The sequence below is a fragment of the Gadus macrocephalus genome, chromosome 2 (assembly GCF_031168955.1).
Source record: "Gadus macrocephalus chromosome 2, ASM3116895v1".
In the NCBI taxonomy this organism is placed as follows: domain Eukaryota; kingdom Metazoa; phylum Chordata; class Actinopteri; order Gadiformes; family Gadidae; genus Gadus; species Gadus macrocephalus.
The window spans coordinates 652,831-671,499 of record NC_082383.1 but is presented as its reverse complement, the minus strand read 5'-3'; the positions used below and the strand labels follow the sequence as shown (position 1 = coordinate 671,499).

General features: G+C 50.0%; 4 protein-coding genes across 8 annotated transcripts in view; 1 reads left to right on the top strand and 3 right to left on the bottom strand.

The window, feature by feature from the left end:
* Positions 1 to 4,037, top strand: part of mapk8ip3 (mitogen-activated protein kinase 8 interacting protein 3) — an 8,510-nt gene extending 4,473 nt beyond the window's left edge. Inside the window, exons 8-12 of one of the 3 annotated variants that reach the window (XR_009528631.1) lie at positions 283 to 321; positions 800 to 967; positions 1,749 to 1,895; positions 2,773 to 3,647; positions 3,724 to 4,037. Coding sequence is in view for 2 of the 3 variants with exons in the window: in XM_060068898.1 (XP_059924881.1) it covers positions 283 to 321; positions 800 to 967; positions 1,749 to 1,895; positions 2,773 to 2,903 (485 nt within the window). In the remaining variant the exon portion in view is untranslated. Of the gene's footprint in view, positions 1 to 282; positions 322 to 799; positions 968 to 1,748; positions 1,896 to 2,772 lie in introns of all 3 variants that reach the window. The other 2 variants (XM_060068898.1, XM_060068911.1) reach the window with 2 other exon arrangements.
* An 896-nt stretch (positions 4,038 to 4,933) lies between these two features.
* nme3 (NME/NM23 nucleoside diphosphate kinase 3) lies at positions 4,934 to 6,840 on the bottom strand. Its single transcript, XM_060069238.1, has 5 exons — positions 6,701 to 6,840; positions 6,213 to 6,343; positions 5,873 to 5,974; positions 5,474 to 5,586; positions 4,934 to 5,127 (listed from the first exon to the last, which is right to left on the bottom strand). The coding sequence occupies exons 1-5, from the start codon at positions 6,744 to 6,746 to the stop codon at positions 5,010 to 5,012; spliced, it is 510 nt and encodes a 169-aa protein (XP_059925221.1). The 5' UTR covers positions 6,747 to 6,840; the 3' UTR covers positions 4,934 to 5,009.
* Positions 6,841 to 11,675: 4,835 nt separating this feature from the next.
* Positions 11,676 to 13,449, bottom strand: mrps34 (mitochondrial ribosomal protein S34). The gene is made up of 4 exons (XM_060069081.1): positions 13,333 to 13,449; positions 12,653 to 13,011; positions 12,342 to 12,384; positions 11,676 to 12,127 (listed from the first exon to the last, which is right to left on the bottom strand). Exons 2-4 carry the CDS (start codon positions 12,968 to 12,970, stop codon positions 11,817 to 11,819), a joined length of 672 nt encoding a protein of 223 aa, XP_059925064.1. The 5' UTR covers positions 12,971 to 13,011; positions 13,333 to 13,449; the 3' UTR covers positions 11,676 to 11,816.
* A 309-nt stretch (positions 13,450 to 13,758) lies between these two features.
* Positions 13,759 to 18,635, bottom strand: spsb3a (splA/ryanodine receptor domain and SOCS box containing 3a). Of its 3 annotated transcripts, none has more exons than XM_060068886.1 (7): positions 18,527 to 18,635; positions 17,498 to 17,645; positions 17,080 to 17,263; positions 16,531 to 16,718; positions 16,327 to 16,429; positions 16,086 to 16,211; positions 13,759 to 15,760 (listed from the first exon to the last, which is right to left on the bottom strand). In XM_060068886.1, the coding sequence occupies exons 2-7, from the start codon at positions 17,624 to 17,626 to the stop codon at positions 15,384 to 15,386; spliced, it is 1,107 nt and encodes a 368-aa protein (XP_059924869.1). In that variant the 5' UTR covers positions 17,627 to 17,645; positions 18,527 to 18,635; the 3' UTR covers positions 13,759 to 15,383. The 3 variants fall into 3 exon arrangements, with proteins under 3 accessions (XP_059924869.1, XP_059924850.1, XP_059924860.1); XM_060068867.1 differs by lacking the exon at positions 18,527 to 18,635 and adding an exon at positions 18,311 to 18,516; XM_060068877.1 differs by lacking the exon at positions 18,527 to 18,635 and adding an exon at positions 18,350 to 18,516.
* Positions 18,636 to 18,669: the final 34 nt, after the last annotated feature.

The window sequence follows — 18,669 nt, the reverse complement described above, 5'->3', positions numbered from 1 at the left end:
CTCCTCCTCCTCCTCCTCTCCTTCCTCCTCCTCCTCCTCTGTCTCCTCCTCCTCCTCTGTCTCCTCCTCTGTCTCCTCCTCCTCCTCCTCTCCTTCCTCCTCCTCCTCCTCCTCCTCTCCTTCCTCCTCCTCCTCCTCCTCCTCTCCTTCCTCCTCCTCCTCCTCTCCTTCCTCCTCCTCCTCCTCCTCCTCCTCCTCCTCCTCTGTCTCCTCCTCCTCCTCCTCTGTCTCCTCCTCTGTCTCCTCCTCCTCCTCTCCTTCCTCCTCCTCCTCCTCCTCTAGCTGTAGTCCTCCACCGGGGACAGCTGCTGGGTCTGAGGGGTAAGTGAGAGCACTAATGCTAATGCTAATGCTAATGCTAACGGCTACACTGGATGCTGCTGCCCCCTGCTGGTCAGAGGCAGAGGCTCTGGCCTGCAGTAGCATGGTTGTGGTGTGTGTGTGGTGTGTGTGTTCCTGTGTTTTGATGGGTATTGAATAGATATGCTCCATACCCATCATGTGTCCAGTCGGTCAGGGCAGGGGTGTGTTGTGCTCTGCATGCAGAGACCAGAGCCTCGCCTGCTGGGACGTCCGGCTCGATTCACAACGTGGTTTTGGCTCTATGGTCTTTGTTTGTTTTCATAATGGCATGTTTTATTTGACAATCATCTCCTGCATCTCGTTGCTGATTCGTCTTTTAACGTTGCATCCAAGAGCGGCTTGCTTCCTGTGTCTTGGTGTGTGAACGTCCAATCAACGGTCTGTCCAATAAGACACCGCCGTGCTCTCTGATCCCCGCCATGTGACCACCCCTCAGCCAATAAGGTGTCGCCGACGTCGTCCGGGGGCGTGATCCACGTGTACGGCGACGACAGCTCGGAGAAGAGCAGCGGCGGCAGCTTCATCCCGTACTGCTCCATGGCGCAGGCGCAGCTCTGCTTCCACGGCCACAGAGACGCCGTCAAGTTCTTTGTGTCGGTGCCAGGTGAGAGGAGGACACGCCCCCTAACGCCCCGAGGACACGCCTCCTAACGCCCAGAGGACACGCCTCCTAACGCCCAGAGGACACGCCTCCTAACGCCCAGAGGACACGCCTCCTAACGCCCCGAGGACACGCCTCCTAATGCCCCGAGGACACGCCCCCTAACGCCCAGAGGACACGCCCCCTAATATCCCGGGGACACGCCCCCTAACGCCCAAGAACACACCCCCTAACGCCCAGAACACACCCCCTAACGCCCAGAACACGCCCCCTAACGTCCCGAGGACACGCCCCCTAGTGTCCCGAGGACACGCCCCCTAACGCCCAGAGACACTCTGTCCCCCCCCCCCCCCCCACACACACACCCCTCCTCCGCACTTATTGTCTGTTGTGCGTCCCTACACCTAAACACAGCACTCAGTTATGTAGTTATGTAGCATCTTACCCTAGCTATCTTATGTCGTATACGAGGAATGGGTTAACCTAGTGATGGTTAGTGGTTCTATGAACACCCTTACTGTAACCACAGCGATATGTTGTTTCTCTTTCTAATGTAATTTAGGCCCAATCCCTAATCCCATTTCTACCCCTTACCCCTCCCCCTTGTTTTGAAGGGGTAAGGGGTACCCCTCCCCCTTCAAAACAAGGGGGAGGGGTAAGGGGGAGGGGTAAGGGGTAGAAATGGGATTGGGCCTCACTGTAAGTCACTGATAAACGCCGTGATGCAGAGCTGAAGGCCTCTCCGCCCCCCCTCCCTGACTCCTGCCGCTGTCTTTTCCCTCAGGCAACGTGCTGGCCACCCTGAACGGCAGCGTGCTGGACAGCCCGTCGGAGGCCCAGGGGTCCTCGGCCCCCCCGGAGACGGAGGCCCAGAGCGTGCAGAACGTCCTGGTGCTCAGCGGCGGCGAGGGCTACATCGACTTCCGCATCGGTGGGGACGCACACACGTGCACGCGCACACATGCACACATGCACAAACACACACACACACACACACACACACACACACTGATGCCGTCCCACACACTCACACCAGCGCTCACACAGCACCGTAAACACTAAACACCTGATGGGTGAACGCAGGAGGACGCACCGGGCTCTGAGCGGGGGTTAAAGAACCCGTGGTTCTACCCCGTGGTTCTGCCCTGTGGTTCTACCCCGTGGTTCTACCCTGTGGTTCTGCCCTGTGGTTCTACCCCGTGGTTCTGCCCTGTGGTTCTGCCCTGTGGTTCTACCCTGTGGTTCTCTGTGTAACGTGTGGTTCTACCCTGTGGTTCTACCATGTGGTTCTACCCTGTGGTTCTACCCTGTGGTTCTGCCCTGTGGTTCTACCCTGTGGTTCTGCCCTGTGGTTCTACCTTGTGGTTCTACCCTGTGGTTCTGCCCTGTGGTTCTCTGTGTAACGTGTGGTTCTACCCTGTGGTTCTACCATGTGGTTCTACCCTGTGGTTCTGCCCTGTGGTTCTGCCCTGTGGTTCTACCCTGTGGTTCTGCCCTGTGGTTCTACCCTGTGGTTCTCTGTGTAACGTGTGGTTCTGCGGTTCTATGTAAAGTGTGGTTCAATTCAATTCAATTGTATTTGTATAGCCCTTAATCACCATTACAGTCTCAAAGGGCTTAACAGGCCAAATATTTATGACTTTATGGTTCTATCGTGTGGTTCTACCCTGTGGTTCTCCTCTGGTTCTATCGTGTGGTTCTACCCTGTGGTTCTCCTCTGTGGTTCTCCTCTGGTTCTAACGTGTGGTTCTACCCTGTGGTTCTCCTCTGGTTCTAACGTGTGGTTCTCCGGTGGTTCTGCGGTCCAGGCGATGGGGAGGACGATGAGACGGAGGAGGGCGGCGGGGAGGCGGGCCCGGCGCCGCAGATGAAGCCGGCGCTCTGCAAGGCGGAGCGGAGCCACATCATCGTGTGGCAGGTGTCCTACGTCCCCGAGTGACCTGCCCCTCCTCCACCCAGCTCCACCTCCTCCACCCAGCTCCTCCTCCTCCACCCAGCTCCTCCTCCTCCACCCAGCTCCTCCTCCAGCTCCTCCCCCTCCTCCTCCAGCTCCTCCTCCTCCACCACCACCCTGCTACCCATCATCTAAAGATTATTAAACCCATTGCCGTGACGCCCAGGAGACTGTGGGGGGGTCCTCCGTATCGACTGTATCTACTCCCCCTTTACTCCTACCTTGTAACTAGACTTCTTGCCTTGTAAGTAACCCCCCCCCCCCCCCCCCCTCCTTAATGTAACCACGGCAACGGCCCTGGTCCCCAGCATCATAACCCCTCTGTATAAACTCCTGGCAGCTCGCTGTAACTCCTGTATGACCTCCGACCTGTCCTGCATCCCCCCCCCCCCCGATGGTTATCAGGCCCACCCCAGGCCATGCCTGATTGGCTGTTGACATGTAGAGGAAGCTCACTGATTGGTGGGGAGCTGTAACGAGTGTCAGGCGGTTTGGTAATGAAGGCAGCCATGAGATCGTCTGATTAAGGTCAGAGCGACGAGGCCCAGAGGGCGAGGAACCAAACAGAACACAACGGCCATTCCTCAAATCTTTAGTCATGTTTCAATTCTGTGAAACAAAACCTTAATCTGCCCCCAATAGTCGAATATGAAACGCTAGTTTGGTTAATTAATCTGCTCTCTGTCCTCATGAAGCCTAACGTGCTGCTGACCTCACCGGTCAGACCAGGTGGTCGTGGTCACACCTTCATGGTCACAGCACACCTCCGTCAGACCACCTGGTCTGACCGCACCGGTCAGACCAGGTGGTCGTGGTCACAGCACACCTCCGTAAGGCTGGCCTGTTGCCGTAGCAGCCAGCGGGACGGACCAGGCTAGTGTAGTAGCTAAACCAAAGCGTGGAGGAGGAGCCGTCTGAGGGGTCCCAGGGCGGAGCTCATTACCTCGCCTCCCTCGGTCCAGGAGGGGCGTGTCAGCATGTTGTCTGGGCGACGCCCACTACAGGGTTCACTGTAAATCTCCCCGCCAAGGCCCCGCCCCCTTGTTCAGTATGGAATCGTGTATGTTTATCGCTATCTCTGTGGATTAAATATTAAACATTTGTGCGCTGAAAAAACTATTTTGCAGTTTGTCCGTTTGTGTTTGGCACGTTAACTGAACACTTCACTTAAATAAGATATAATACAACAACGACTCAAAGATATCTTGGGAATGTTTTTATTGCGTCCGGCCGTTAGATTCTCCTTGGATTGCATGGCCAGCATTCCTGCGGACATGGAACTCTCATGTAAAGCAAAGTGTGTGAGGGACACTTCTGGACAGAGTTCATACAGCCACATGCACACACAGCACCTCAAATGGCTCAGAGAGCGCTCTGGTCCAAACTAGGGAACAATACAAAAATAACTACAACCTGACATTACTACCACCAACAACAAAGCCAACAGGAATTTTCAAACTAGTTTCTTTTTGGTTTTGAAAAAAGGCTTTTAAAAATGCTGATTTTGTCATTCTTAAGTTTTGCTAGAAGCTATTTTTGGCTGCAGGTTTGCATTATTAAAACACAAAGCTTTACAACGGTTCCTCCCAAAGTGCAAAGCAGAAGCCTTGCATGTCCTCGTGTCCAACATGCAGGTTGCAGACCTCCTCTAATCTCAGACTCCCAACACCCCGCCTCAAGCTGCCGTCATCACTAGGGCTTCCTAGCGATTATACAAATATTCCGCTGCGTGCTTTAGGCAATATGGAAATCATGAACTAAACCTGCAAGCGCTAGGCTACAGAGTAAGGCTACGGAATGAAAGGCTAAACTAACACATCTGTGATTGGTCTTTGCTAAAGGTGCAGTTCCTCTATATGACTAGGATCTAGTCCTACAGAGAGCAGAGGACTGGACTGGGCCTAGATCCAGTGGTCTAGGCCTAGATCCAGTGGTCTAGGCGTAGATCCAGTGGTCTAGATCCCGTGGTCTAGGCGTAGATCCAGTGGTCTAGATCCAGTGGTCTAGGCCTAGATCCAGTGGTCTAGATCCCGTGGTCTAGGCGTAGATCCAGTGGTCTAGGCCTAGATCCAGTGGTCTAGATCCAGTGGTCTAGGCGTAGATCCAGGGGCTGGCGGGATCCTCCCAGCACTGGATCTCCTCGTTCCGGAACCACAGAGAGATCTCCCGCTGGGCGCTCTCCACAGAGTCGCTGCCATGGATCACGTTCCTGCACACACACACACACACACACACACACACACACACACACACACACACACACACACACACACACACACACACACACACACACACACACACACACACACACACACACACACTTCAATTAAAGGCTCCTCTGGATCAGATTCATGAAGGGAAACTGTATTCTAACATACCATAATAATCTCATGTCATAGTGGAGGGCACCAAGTTATTATTTACTCCTGGGTTAAGAAGTGACTGAAGTTAGAAGACCGGGAGAGAGACAGAGCCCCCCCCCCCCCCCACCAGGGGTCCTGCTCAGAGTCGACGGTCGCACAGGAAGTCATGGACAGGAAGTGAGGTCACCGTACCTGCCCACCTCCACGCAGTAGTCCCCCCGGACCGTCCCGGGCAGAGAGTCGGCCGGGTTCGTCTCGCCGAGCATCCGGCGGGACGTCTTCACCACGTCCAGCCCCTGCCACACCTGGACGGACGCACGGCCGCGTTACCACGGTTACCACGGTTACCGTAGCAGGAACTCTCACCCTTTCGTCGTCGCAGACTTTATTTCTGTATGCCATGTATTTGTTCTCATTTTAACTACAAAATTTACCACATTATGACAACAATGGATCAAAGACAATAATTAGTTAAACCCCTAAAACGCAGGTTGTGTGTTTGGGTTCACATCCCTACTGTGCCGTCTCTGACAGAGCGGCTGTCATGTGACCGACTGTAGGTTATAGTGCGTTACACTAGAACGATGTTACCATGGCAACCACGGGTCCGGAGCCCATGTAGCGAACCAGACCGTCGAAGAACGGCTTGGTCTGAAGGTCCCGGTAGTGGTCCTTCAGAAGGTCCTCAGAGGCCTGGTGCGCAAGCACACACACACACACACACACACACACACACACACACACACACACACACACACACACACACACACACACACACACACACACACACACACACACACACACACACACACACACACGAGGGGGTATTGAGTTACTGGAGGGTATGAGCATGGGGCAGTGGTCTCTCTCTTGACTAGTATCTCTCTCTCTCTCTCTCTCTCTCTCTCTCTGGACTAGTCTCTCTGGTTACCTGGACCAGTTTCATCCCGACCAGTTTGAAGCCCTTCTTCTCGAAGCGTCTGACGATGTCTCCCACCAGCCGCCGCTGGACGCCGTCCGGCTTCACCGCCACGAACGTCCTCTCGTTCACCCCCGTCCAACCTATAATGACCCAGTGAACAGGATCTGTTCCAGGCGGATCCCCCCCCCCCCCATGCAGGCGATGGACGTCTGATGACTGCCATGGGCCATGGCGCTACCTCAGATCAGACGTGGTTTCGGTTCATCAACACACGATAATGGTCAGAACCGTTTCATCTGTTCAGTGATAAGTGGGGTTTGTACCAGAACAGCTTTCTTTATATTTATTCACTCTTCTTTTACTCTATTACAGCAATATCATCCACGTTCTCACGTGTTCCTTTGCACCGGTCTGCATCTCCCGGCCCGCTAAGGTTCAGACTAGGGAGATATACAGCACGGACTGCTTTAATAACAATAAAATAATAAATCACCAACCTGTCTGGAGAACGTTCGCGAACACTGTCAGTAGGAGGCAGATCATGGTGATACAGGACGGTACCGGCTCCTTGGCTGCAGAAGCTCAGCTCCTTCAAGTATTAAGTCACCGGGACGCCGCCAGGCGAAACACCGCCCCCAAAGGCTAGGAGGTCACTATTATGGTGATTCATTCATTTTTTTTTAATTAAATAGATATAAAGGGAAAAATCTAAACTAGAATAAATCACACTGTTTAGCAGTCCTTTGTTTGTGCAAGAGTTCTAAACCTAGATCCAGGGACGCGGGAAGTGGGGGTGCTTAGGGTGCTAAGCACCCCCCCCCCTGGCGGCCTCTGGCTGTAACCGCAGGTGAGAAGTTTTTATGAAAAAAATCAATACTTTTTTCTTTTTTTTTATAATTTTATCATACAACATGATTTTTCATTAAATTATTGACATCCACCCTTTTTATGATATTTATCATATTATCATTTCATTTTATTTAGAACATTGTCTGAGTAGGCTGACGTAGGATATGACGCACATCGCAGAACTGTCGATAGCTGAATATCGTACTATGCTGATTTACATAAGCATGTTGGTGTTCAACATCTGTTGTAGTGAACATTCTAAAACTGGTGTAAAATGTTGCTGCCATATTAATAGACACGTTGAATGTTATCGTTATGATTCTGGAATCCCGCACGTAAACTGGTTGGCAAAAAAAGAGCAAAGACGGACAGTTCACCCGACGGAGAAACCGTCACTTTCCTCATATCAGACAACTCGGAACTCTGGATGAAAATGAAGGCTTTCTTTTATTGTCACTTTCCATTTAAACCTTTAGAAATAACCTCCTGAATCCTTGTTATAACGCTGTGTATAATCCCGGACCGCAACAGCTTGTCGGCATGTTGTTAGTGTGTGAAATTCAGCACAGTATCAGCCGAGTTGACTCTAATTTCCACATTGTTTACTTGCTGACGTTTGTGAATAACAGTGGCTAGTTGGCAGAACTCTTTTTACACACCAGTAGAGTGTTTATCAGAGCGGAGCCCTGAATCAGAACTCTTTTTACACACCAGTAGAGTGTTTATCAGAGCGGAGCCCTGAATGTGACGTCACCCGTCATCTCGTCTCTGTAAACAATGGATGTTGCGCAGCATGTATTATGACGTCATTATATAGACTCTCTCTCAGCACCCCCCCCCCCCCCCCCTTGGACTGACTTCCCGCGTCCCTGATGTTACCCCCTATGTTTTATTCGATACATTTCGACAGTGTTATCCCTTATGGGTTTTTCATGACGACAGATAAAAAACGACAGTTTTTTTTACGCTTCATTTGATAAAAACGACAGTGTTACCCCTCATGTTTTTTCCCATGATGACTGATGAAAAACAAGAGTGTTACCCCTTATATTTTATTTGACAAAGACAACAGTGTTACCCCTTGTGTTTTTTTTCATGACGACCAATAAAAAACAACAGTGTCCCCCTTATGTTTTTATTCATGACGACCAATAAAAAAAGGAACCCCTCATGTTTCATTTGATAAAAACAACAGCGTTTTTTTTTACCCCTTATGTTTTATTTGATAAATATCGACAGTTTTATGTAATTGCGGGGATCCGAGCATGAGCTGCTCGGAGTTAACCTCTGAACTTATCAATGCACCATCAAGACACCGGATAACAGTCAACAAAGAGGATATACATGACATTAAAATGTATGTGTGTATTTCTATTATTTCCCTTATGTTTTTTTTTCATGACGACCAATAAAAAACAACAGTGTTACCCATTATGTTTATTGTCATGACGACCAATAAAAAACAACAGTGTTACCCCTTATGTTTTTTTTCATGACGGGCAATAAAAAACAACAGTGTTACCCCTTATGGTTTTTTTCATGACGACCAATAAAAAAAGGAACAGTGTTACCCCTTATGGTTTTTTTCGTGACTACCAAAGAAAAACGACAGTGTCACCCCTCATGTTTCATTTGATAAAAACGACAGTGTTACCCCCTATGTTTTATTTGATAAATATCGACAGTGTTATGCTTTTGCAGGGATCCGAACATGAGCTGTTTAGAGTGTTAACCTCTGAACTTAACAATGCACCATGAATCACCGGATAACGTCTTCACAAAGGTTATACTTGACTTTATAATTTGCATGAAATAGAGATAAGAGTCTTCCAACAGATGACATCAACCGGACTTGAACCCCGGTCTCCAGGGGGTTAGGCAGAGTAAACTCCACTGCACCACTGAGGCGATGACAATACATAATAATCAATCGTCAAAAAAGAGGATATACATGACATTAAAATGTATGTGTGTATTTCTATTATTTCCCTTATGTTTTTTTTCATGACGACCAATAAAAAACGACAGTGTTACCCCTTATGTTTTTTTTCATGACGACCAATAAAAAACAACAGTGTTACCCCTTATGTTGTTTTTCATGACGACCAATAAAAAACAACAGTGTTACCCCTTATGTTTTTTTTCATGACGACCAATAAAAAACAACAGTGTTACCCCTTATGTTTTTTTTCATGACGACCGATAAAAAACAACAGTGTCCCCCTTATGTTTTTTTTCTTGACGACCAAAGAAAAAAAACTGTTTTGCCCCCTATGTTTTAATTGATAAATATCGACAGTGTTACCCCTTATGTTTTTTTCATGACGACCGATAAAAAACAACATTGTTACCCCTAATGTTTCATTTGATAAAAACGACAGTGTTACCCCTTGTGTTTTTTTTCATGACGACCAAAGAAAAACAACAGTTTTGCCCCCTATGTTTTAATTGATAAATATCGACAGTGTTACCCCTTATGTTTTTTTCATGACGACCGATAAAAAACAACATTGTTACCCCTAATGTTTCATTTGATAAAAACGACAGTGTTACTTGTGTTTTTTTTCATGATGACCAAAAGAAAAACAACAGTTTTGCCCCCTATGTTTTAATTGATAAATATCGACAGTGTTACCCCTTTTGTATTTTTCATGACGACCAATAAAAAACAGTGTTACCCCTTTATGGTTTTTTTCATGACGACCAATTAAAAACAACAGTGTTTCCCCTTATGGTTTTTTTCATGACGACCAGTAAAAAACAACAGTGTTACCCCTTATGTTTTTTTTCATGACGACCAATAAAAAACAACAGTGTTACCCAGGGACGCGGGAAGTGGGGGTGCTTAGGGTGCTGCAGCGGCCCCTGGCTGTAACTGCAAGTGAGAAAGTTTTCTGAACAAATCAATACTTTTTTTTTTTTTGCATAATTTTATCATACAGCATGATTTTTCATTAAATTATTGACATCCACCCTTATGATATTTATCATATTATCGGTACTATGCTGATTTTACATAAGCATGTTGGTGTTCAACATCTGTTGTAGTGAACATTCTAAAACTGGTCACAAAATAGACACGTTGAATGTTATCGTTTTGATTCTGGAATCCCGCACGTAAACTGGTTGGCAAAAAAAGAGCAAACACGGGCGGTTCACTTGACGGAGAAACCGTCACTTTCCTCATATCAGACAACTCGTAACTCTGGATGAAAATGAAGGCTTTCTATTATTTTCACTTTCCTTTTAAACCTTTAGAAATAACCTCCTTTAGAAATAACCTCCTGAAATAACGCTGTGTATAATCCCGGACTGCAACAGCTTGTCGGCATGTTGTTAGTGTGTGAAATTCAGCACAGTATCAGCCGAGTTGACTCTAATTTCCACATTGTTTACTTGCTAACGTTTGTGAATAACAGTGGCTGGTTGGCAGAACTCTTTGTACACACCTGTAGAGTGTTTATCAGAGCGGATCCCTGATGTGACGTCACCCGTCATCTCGTCTCTGTAAACAATGGATGTTGCGCAGCATTTATTATGACGTCATTATATAGACTCTCTCTCAGCACCCCCCCCTCGGACTGACTTCCTGCGTCCCTGCCTAGATCCTGTACCTGTGATTTGTAGACCGCAGGGCCCAGTAGTCATGACCACCAACATCTCAACAACATGCCCCTCCCCCTTCCTCTAGCACAGCTCCGCCTCTTCCTCCTGGACCAGTAACACACTGGTTTGTCTGTTACTGGTACGACTACTTCAATATCCACATCCACTAGTTTGGAGGGCAGATATTACCAGATGATCCTTCGTCTTATGTGGCCGCTTCCCCCAGACTAATGTGGGCGGTGTTCAGACAGGCAGGGAGGGGCTACTTTAGGTGAACTTGCCCTGTAGGTGAGCTACTAATATAATATAAATGTTTAAACTGAATAGTATCAGGAAAATATATTGCTTGGCGTATTCCATGAAATGGACCTTCAGCCCGCGCATAAACAAACCTGTGACCACAAAGTACTGGAGACCGAAGAGTTACAGATCATAACACTGGAAGCACCTTTAATATTTACAGCGGCACACAGAGACGCAGTCAGAGACGGTGTGAGAGACGGTGAGAGACACGGTGAGAGACACGGTGAGAGACACGGTGAGAGACACGGTGAGAGACACGGTGAGAGACACGGTGAGAGACACGGTGAGAGACACGGTGAGAGACACGGTGAGAGACACGGTGAGAGACACGGTGAGAGACACGGTGAGAGACACGGTGAGAGACACGGTGAGAGACGGTGAGACACGGTGAGAGACACGGTGAGAGACACGGTGAGAGACACGGTGAGAGACACGGTGAGAGACGGTGAGACACGGTGAGAGACGGTGAGACACGGTGAGAGACACGGTGAGAGACACGGTGAGAGACACGGTGAGAGACGGTGAGACACGGTGAGAGACACGGTGAGAGACACGGTGAGAGACACGGTGAGAGACACGGTGAGAGACACGGTGAGAGACACGGTGAGAGACACGGTGAGAGACACGGTGAGAGACACGGTGAGAGACACGGTGAGAGACACGGTGAGAGACACGGTGAGACAGCAGGAGGACTCAGGACCGTCAGCTCGGGGGGGGCGGGCTGTCAGCGGGGGGGGCGGGCCGCCTGCACTCAGAGGACCAGACCCACCAGGACCCCGACTGCAGGCTGGTCTCCCTTGGACCGGGGTACCCCTCAAATGGGGGTCCCCCCCCCCAGACCAGTGTCCCCCCCCCTCAGACCGGGGTCCCCTGCTCCCCCCTCCTCTCTTGCTCCTGCTTGCGGAAATAGTCCTTGCTGAGCAGGACGTCCCTCCTCAGCGGCAGCAGGGGCTCCGCGGCGCCCCCGCCCAGGGCGCCCCCGCCCTGGGCGCCCCGGCGCTGGGCCAGCAGCACGGCCCTCAGCAGGGGGGGGTAGGCCACGTAGCGCACCGGGCCCTCGGGGGCCGGCGCGAAGTCCCTGAAGCGCTGCTCCTCGTGCCGTGGCACCAGGCGCCAGTCGTGGTACACGGCCTTGTCCACCTCGCGGGGCTCCGCCTCCGACCGCCCTGGAGGGGGGGGGGTGGGGGGGGGGGGCAGGCGACATGTTTTAAAGGGCATGCCTGTCGTCACTGGATGGTTCAATACCCCAACAGCTGCTCATTATGAGAATACATGAGGATCTTGGTGCATATCCTTCAACAGCTCTATACTCAACATCATCCTTCTCTTCTGGTCCTGCCTGCCAGGTTATCCTCCATCTTGTGTTTCACAAACATTTACCTTTTGAGGTGAGGACTCCCCAGGCCTTTCCATGGTCCATGTTCTGAGAGAGGGACAAGGCAATAGAATACAGCTCACGTCACATACTGGAACAAAACCGTGAAGCACCAGCATTTAAACTAATTTAAAAATAAGAAAACAGAGCCCTAAATAGGGTTTTAAAAGTCCAGGAATCAAAAGGGTTTTTGAATTTGTTTGTTTTTAGCCCAATGGGAATCCAAATGTATTTTCATCTATGATCCACGTGAGGATGAACGTCATGAAACATCATGACCTGCATGCATTACCATCCGCCATCACACCCCGTTTACCTCCGCGGTGTAGTCCACCTTGACCTTCGTGATCTGCCAGTAGCTTGGCTCCGGGTGGTCCTCCACCCACGACTTGCGGGTGAAGATGCGGCCGACTCCGAAGAGCCTCATCCCGGCCAGCAGCGAGAAGAGGCGGCTCTCCTTCCTTACGTCCTCCCAGGCCAGCACCGGCAGCGTCTTCCCGGTGAACGGACGCTTCATGGTGTCGTAGTCCAGGGCGTAGCGCTGAGAGTCCCGCGGCCGGGCCTTCAGCTCCCGGTACGCCCGGACCTTGCGGGCCATCTCGGCGATCAGGCGGATCCTCTTCTTCTTCACCATGGTGGCTCGGTGGTCCCTCTTGGCAGGTGAAGCTTTGGGGCCTGCAAGCAGTTCCGGTTGGTTGAATGACTTTATTCACGTTTCACAACAATGCAGTGAAATGATAACAGCTGATGGCATGTGCTAAACGGAAGCATTACATATGTGGACTACTCATCTTATTGGTTGTTGTGGTCATGAAGAACAACACGCATTGTTTTCTTATACAATTTAAACACATGTGAACGTTTATGGGCGACATCTGCCATGGTCGGGGTAACCAGTCGGCTTTTTACTGATGTCCATTAACAAACCAGTTCACCTGGTTACATGCAGTACAATTTTAATGGTCTAAAAAAAGAGATAAAATGCATCTGAAATACCTTAAATCCTACTGTTTGCTTCAATTGACCTCAGCAGGCTACGATAGTTCCGCACGGTGGTGCGACTCGCTAAGGGCTCCGGGTGGTGCGGGCGACTCGCTAAAAGCTCCGGGTGGATTCGACTGGATTCTTTGGTTCCGCATATAATGAAGCTATTCAGATATTATATCGATGTCTCGAAAGCCAATGAAACAAAACAATGAAATATTATGTTGTTTCTTTAAAATACATATAATTGAAAAGTAAGACTCTTGATTGTGTTTTTCTACGCCAATAATAATAGGCCCGATTATTATAGTAAGATGACATAACCAGTTCGATGTATGAAGAATATGATATAATTATCAAAAAACAAATGTTTAAAAATGTTTAACCTATAATCCTGGTAAAACATTTTTAAATACACAAAAAACAGTACAACAGGAAAATACTTGAATTTTTATTAAAGACGTATGCAGATACAGCCTTCCTTCCTGTTATTGTTAGTGTCTTTAAAAGGCCATGCTGGACATATACAGTAGAAAGCAGGTAAAGAATAACAGATGTGTCAACATTGCAAGTTATAGAATATCCCTTTTATTTACCCTTGATGTCATTTAGCAAAAAGAGCTTGAATACATTTCACAAAACTTAGACAGTGACATATAAGCATTTGAATTGATGAATGAATCATCACAGGACATTTTGATTCACAGACCCCAGTCTCATCCCACAACAAGGAATACCCCAACTTCTCCATGATTGCCTGAAGAACAGGTTCCTGTGCCTGATGAACACCTCCTGTATGAAGTTACAAGAGTCTCTGCCTGCAGGAAGCCAACGTGCATAGAAGTCTGATCGTGTTTCAGACCTGAAGCCCACTGAAACCATTCGGGTTGATGAGGGCGGAGCATCTTCAAACCTCTTCCAATGTGTGGAGCGGTTTGGGTTTTAAACCTAAATACTTCATAGCAAATTCCATGACTTGGATAGGAGATTGTCCTAAAGATAAGCAGTTACAGACAATGCATTGGAGGGAGAGCTTGCATCAAACAGAGTAAGTTGTATCCTCTAATACCGTCAACAGAAGTAGAGTCCTGTCCGTTACAGTGAGTACAAACTCAGTCAGTTATTAGTCTTCTTTCTATATTATGTGCATGTATATTTTTACATATAGTTGAATGCAATAATTAGCTTATAATCAAATCAAATATAAAAGGAAACATTTCAAGCATAATCTGGATCACGTTTTGTTGAATACTAATAGCAAGAGGGTCAAACAAGCATTGGCATCAGAAAAAGAAAATAGCGTCAGAAATGTCAGATATTATACATTCTATAATCATTTCCTCATGTTAAAATAGAGCTTTAATAGTATACTTTGTCACACTATGACACACAATAACCACAACTATAGTTCTGATTAGGACAGCCACACAGAACACGATCAAAATGGAACCGTAGGACTTTCCCTCAGGTGGAGATATCCTTGTTTTGGCAACAACTATCGTTACAAAGATGCATAATGAAAAAGAATTAGAACAATCCTTTGCTACCATCTGTCATGAACCATCGTAAAACCGCCTGTCTAGAAAGCAACACACACACACACACACACACACACACACACACACACACACACACACACACACACACACACACACACACACACACACACACACACACACACACACACACACACACACACACACACACACACACACACACGTCATGGTGATAGGTGATGAGTGATCTCAAACAGGCTATGCTGGCCAACCGAAGAGGCCCCCACCTTTAAGACACTACTGAAGCAGCATGGAGTGTGGTGATCATATGGACGCAGAATACTAACGCAACAACACATCAGAAATGACTGTGCCGGTCGAACACTAACCGTCCGTCTGGTTTTCCTCCCTAAGGAAGCGGCGAGTGACGCCATCGTCTCTGACCTCAGGCTCAGCGCGTCTGTCTGCGTGGGAACCCCGCGGGGGGCGGGGGGGGGCACGCCGAGGGCGCCCCGCCCGCCTGGTCCTCCACCGACGTGGTCCAGGAGACGAGCAGGAAGGCGGACCTCATGTCCAGCGAAACCTCTTCCTCCGGCCGGCCTCCCGGTCCGACGCACAGCCCTCAGAGTCGCTCTCCGACGAGGACGCCCCGGTCGGGGCCGCCGGGGGCCCGCGGGGCCCGGCCCCCCCCGGTGGGGCGCCCCCGTCCAGGCTGAGCACCCAGCCCAGCTTGTTGTGCAGCAGCTGGCGGAGGCCGGGCGGCAGCGGCAGCACGTCCAGCGTGTCGGAGCAGCCGGGCAGCAGGCGGCGCAGGCGGGCGCAGCAGAGGTACTGCAGCGAGGTGGGGGCGGAGCACGACCGGATCACCTTCATGCTGCTCTTGGCCGCCGTGGAGCACGCCATCGGGTAGAAGCGCTTGTTGTGCAGCTGGGTGGCGGCCACGCCTTCACGCCGGAGGAACCGGAGGAGAGGAAGGAAGGCGACGTGAGCTCACACTGATCAACTCAGTATTACAACTTCCAGAAGAATCCCTGTGTTGGGTTGGTCAACACCAAAGCTTCAAGAATTCTTTTAAGATCCTTAAACGAGGACAGGTCCAAGCTCAGACTCCAGATAAAAATGCTACCTTTTTATTGACCTCAAAGCCATAATGTTATCCGTTAAAACACGACTGACCATCTATGACTTTAAGACTTTAAGTGACTTTAAGACCTTGAGTCGCACCATCCAAGGACAGGAGACCTGGACGCTGTGCCTCGCTGCACTCACCGATACACTTGCGGTTCTTGAAGAAGGTGAGCATGCCGTGCCAGGTGTCCAGGTGGACCCCGATGATGGAGCCCTGACCGAAGCGGGAAGAGAAGCTCATCTTGTCCCCCTGGTGATGCAGCAACCCTACGGCGGGGGAGGGGGGACGGGGGGGGGGACAGAGTCATCAAATGAAAACCATCTCTTCTTTTTGAACCGGCTAGTCAGAGCTGAACCCGAGCCATGCCTCGGCCCTCCGTACCGGTGTAGGAGAGGCCCCAGCTGTCACAGTCCTTCCCCAGGAGGCTGCAGAAGGAGTGGCGGTACTTGTCCAGGTTGATGTCCGAGGTGCCGATGCCGACCATCTGCACAGCGAGACAAGAAACACGCCCGTTCTCAAACCACGGATATACCTCCTCTGGAGGCGGAGGAGCGGCGGCGCGTGTGTCGGCCGGACGAGGCTCACCATGTCGGTGCCGTACACCGGAGAGGTCATCTTCACCTCCCAGAAGTGCTGGCCGTCCGCCAGCTCCTTGGAGCCGCGCACCGCCGCCGTGCCGCAGCTGTACTCGCTGTGGAAGTTCACCTGCCGGTCGTCACAGCTCAGCCGCGTGGCCGTGGAGCCGCTGCCGCCGTCCCACACCCAGTCCAGCTCTGAACGGAGAGCAGTTGTGTTGTGCCCACCAGAACTTGAAACTTTAATTAAACACACGCTACCATACATCCTTACTACATCTTAATGACAACAACATGAAGCTTATGTTCTGTTAGAGCCTGAGACGCATGTGACTTGGCTGAGAGGGTCAGCTGAAGGACTGAACAACGGGGAAGAGACTTCCTGTTCCTGTAGCGGGCCGTAACACACAGCCCCCGGTCTCAGGTGGAAGGGTTAGGGTTAGGGTAGTAGGCTAGTAGGGTTAGGTTAGGGTAGGGTGCTAGGGTTAGGGTTAGGGTAGTAGCGTTAGGGTAGGGTAGTAGGAGGGGCTCTCTAAAGGAGGCGTGTCCGCGCGCCCACCTTGCTCCTCCTCCCCACAGCGGCAGTCCTTTGCCCGGTGGAAGCCTCTCAGACGGAGGCTGAAGCCGCTCTCCGCCTGGGAGTCGCAGCCGCAGTACGACTCCCCGGTGACGGGCACCGCGCTGGGCACCGGGGCCACGCCCCCCGCCGCCGGGAGCTCCGCCTCCGAGTCCGAGTCGCTGTACTTGAAGGCAGCAGAACCAATCAGAAGAGAGATGAGTGGGGGGGAACTCCATGATTGATTTAATACCTATTATAGACATTAGACTACAAACAAGTTAACGTTGGTCTGAATGACATCAACAGAGCCGTAGTCGTGAAAAGTACATCCCTTAGAATCAGGGTTCTAAAGATATAGAGCACTGTGTATCAGTAGGGTGCCCTATGTTACATGTGTAGATCACCGAACACCTCCTACCTGCAGGCGCTCGTAGTCCCAGTCTCCGTTCTCCGACGCCAACACCAGAGCCCTGGCGTCCGCGTCGCGCCGGATCCCGCTCCACACGTACCTCCACGCGGCTCCAGTGTTCCTGCTCTGTCTGGACATGGCCTTATTGGAGGATCACCTGAAATAAAGACATCAATTAGCCCACGGTCACCGCGCACATGATGTAGTCCTACTCTACCAGGGTAAGGCAGATCTGTGCAGGTCTTCCATGGACCACAGTGGGTGGCAAGACGTTAAAAGTAACAGGAATATGCCACTGTTAGATCACTGTCAGATGCCACTGTTACACAATATATCAATGAAAGGATTTAGGTGACTTTACATAATGGGTAGGCCTATACATTAATTAGGATCATTTATTTTTGTTCGTTACATAAAGCTAAATGACATACGTGGATTTTCTTGATTACCCTGGTCCAATGAAACGTGACAAGGATGACCACGATAACTAAAGAACACCAACATGTCCCAATGATATAAATAGCGTTGCATTGCGTTAGATTATCTCTCAGGTGTCAGACAGCTTGTGTTTACTCATCGTGTGGCTATCTGAGCAGCTACTTTAATAACAAAGGTCAGATAGCATCAGGACTTCAGCATATCGGGTGCACACATCCAAGTTATAAATTACAATCCTCCAACCAGCTCCAAGCATGCCGTTATCCACTGCTGAACAACAATACCTCAAGACTATATCACTCATAAGCTAACGTTAGCCCAGGCAGAGCATGCATGAAATGGCTTTAGTAGCTAGCACTACTAAGCTAGCTAATGCTACCGTACTAGAGAGCTAAGCAGTCTCAGGAGATCCACTGGACATGCCTGCGGTCAGAACCCCTCTCTTCAGACCCGAGCTCCCCGGCTTCAGGTAAACACGACCAGACTGCTGGACCGGAGCGGCTCTCACGAGTCTTCAGCAGACCGCCAACAACAGACCTGAGATCCGCTGACAGCGGGAGGAGCAGTGACACCTCTCTGCTAGGGTCGGAACTCACTCACTACAGGGAACTTGTACTTCCAAACAAGTCTGTTCCGACGCTCTTCAGTTGAGCTCCAGGTCTCGGACATCGGGATGCGTCCGTCCAGCGTGTCGTACGAGGCTGAAGTCAACCCCCGATTCGGGGTTAGTGATGTGCGACTAG

Excerpts from the sequence above, each read along its gene's own strand:
- spsb3a (XM_060068886.1), bottom strand. The coding sequence starts at position 17,626 with ATGTCCAGACAGAGCAGGAACACTGGAGCCGCGTGGAGGTACGTGTGG. Across the intron at positions 16,719-17,079 it reads CTGTGGGGAGGAGGAGCAAG|AGCTGGACTGGGTGTGGGAC; the intron begins GTGGGCGCGCGG and ends CTCTCCGTTCAG. Across the intron at positions 16,212-16,326 it reads CTGGGGCCTCTCCTACACCG|GGTTGCTGCATCACCAGGGG; the intron begins GTACGGAGGGCC and ends CCCCCGCCGTAG.
- nme3 (XM_060069238.1), bottom strand. The coding sequence starts at position 6,746 with ATGATCTGCCTCCTACTGACAGTGTTCGCGAACGTTCTCCAGACAG. Across the intron at positions 6,344-6,700 it reads CGCGAACGTTCTCCAGACAG|GTTGGACGGGGGTGAACGAG; the intron begins GTTGGTGATTTA and ends GGGTCATTATAG. Across the intron at positions 5,128-5,473 it reads TACTGCGTGGAGGTGGGCAG|GAACGTGATCCATGGCAGCG; the intron begins GTACGGTGACCT and ends GTGTGTGTGCAG.
- mrps34 (XM_060069081.1), bottom strand. The coding sequence starts at position 12,970 with ATGGTGAAGAAGAAGAGGATCCGCCTGATCGCCGAGATGGCCCGCAAG. Across the intron at positions 12,385-12,652 it reads AGGTGGACTACACCGCGGAG|AACATGGACCATGGAAAGGC; the intron begins GTAAACGGGGTG and ends TCCCTCTCTCAG. Across the intron at positions 12,128-12,341 it reads GGGAGTCCTCACCTCAAAAG|GGCGGTCGGAGGCGGAGCCC; the intron begins GTAAATGTTTGT and ends CCCCCCCTCCAG.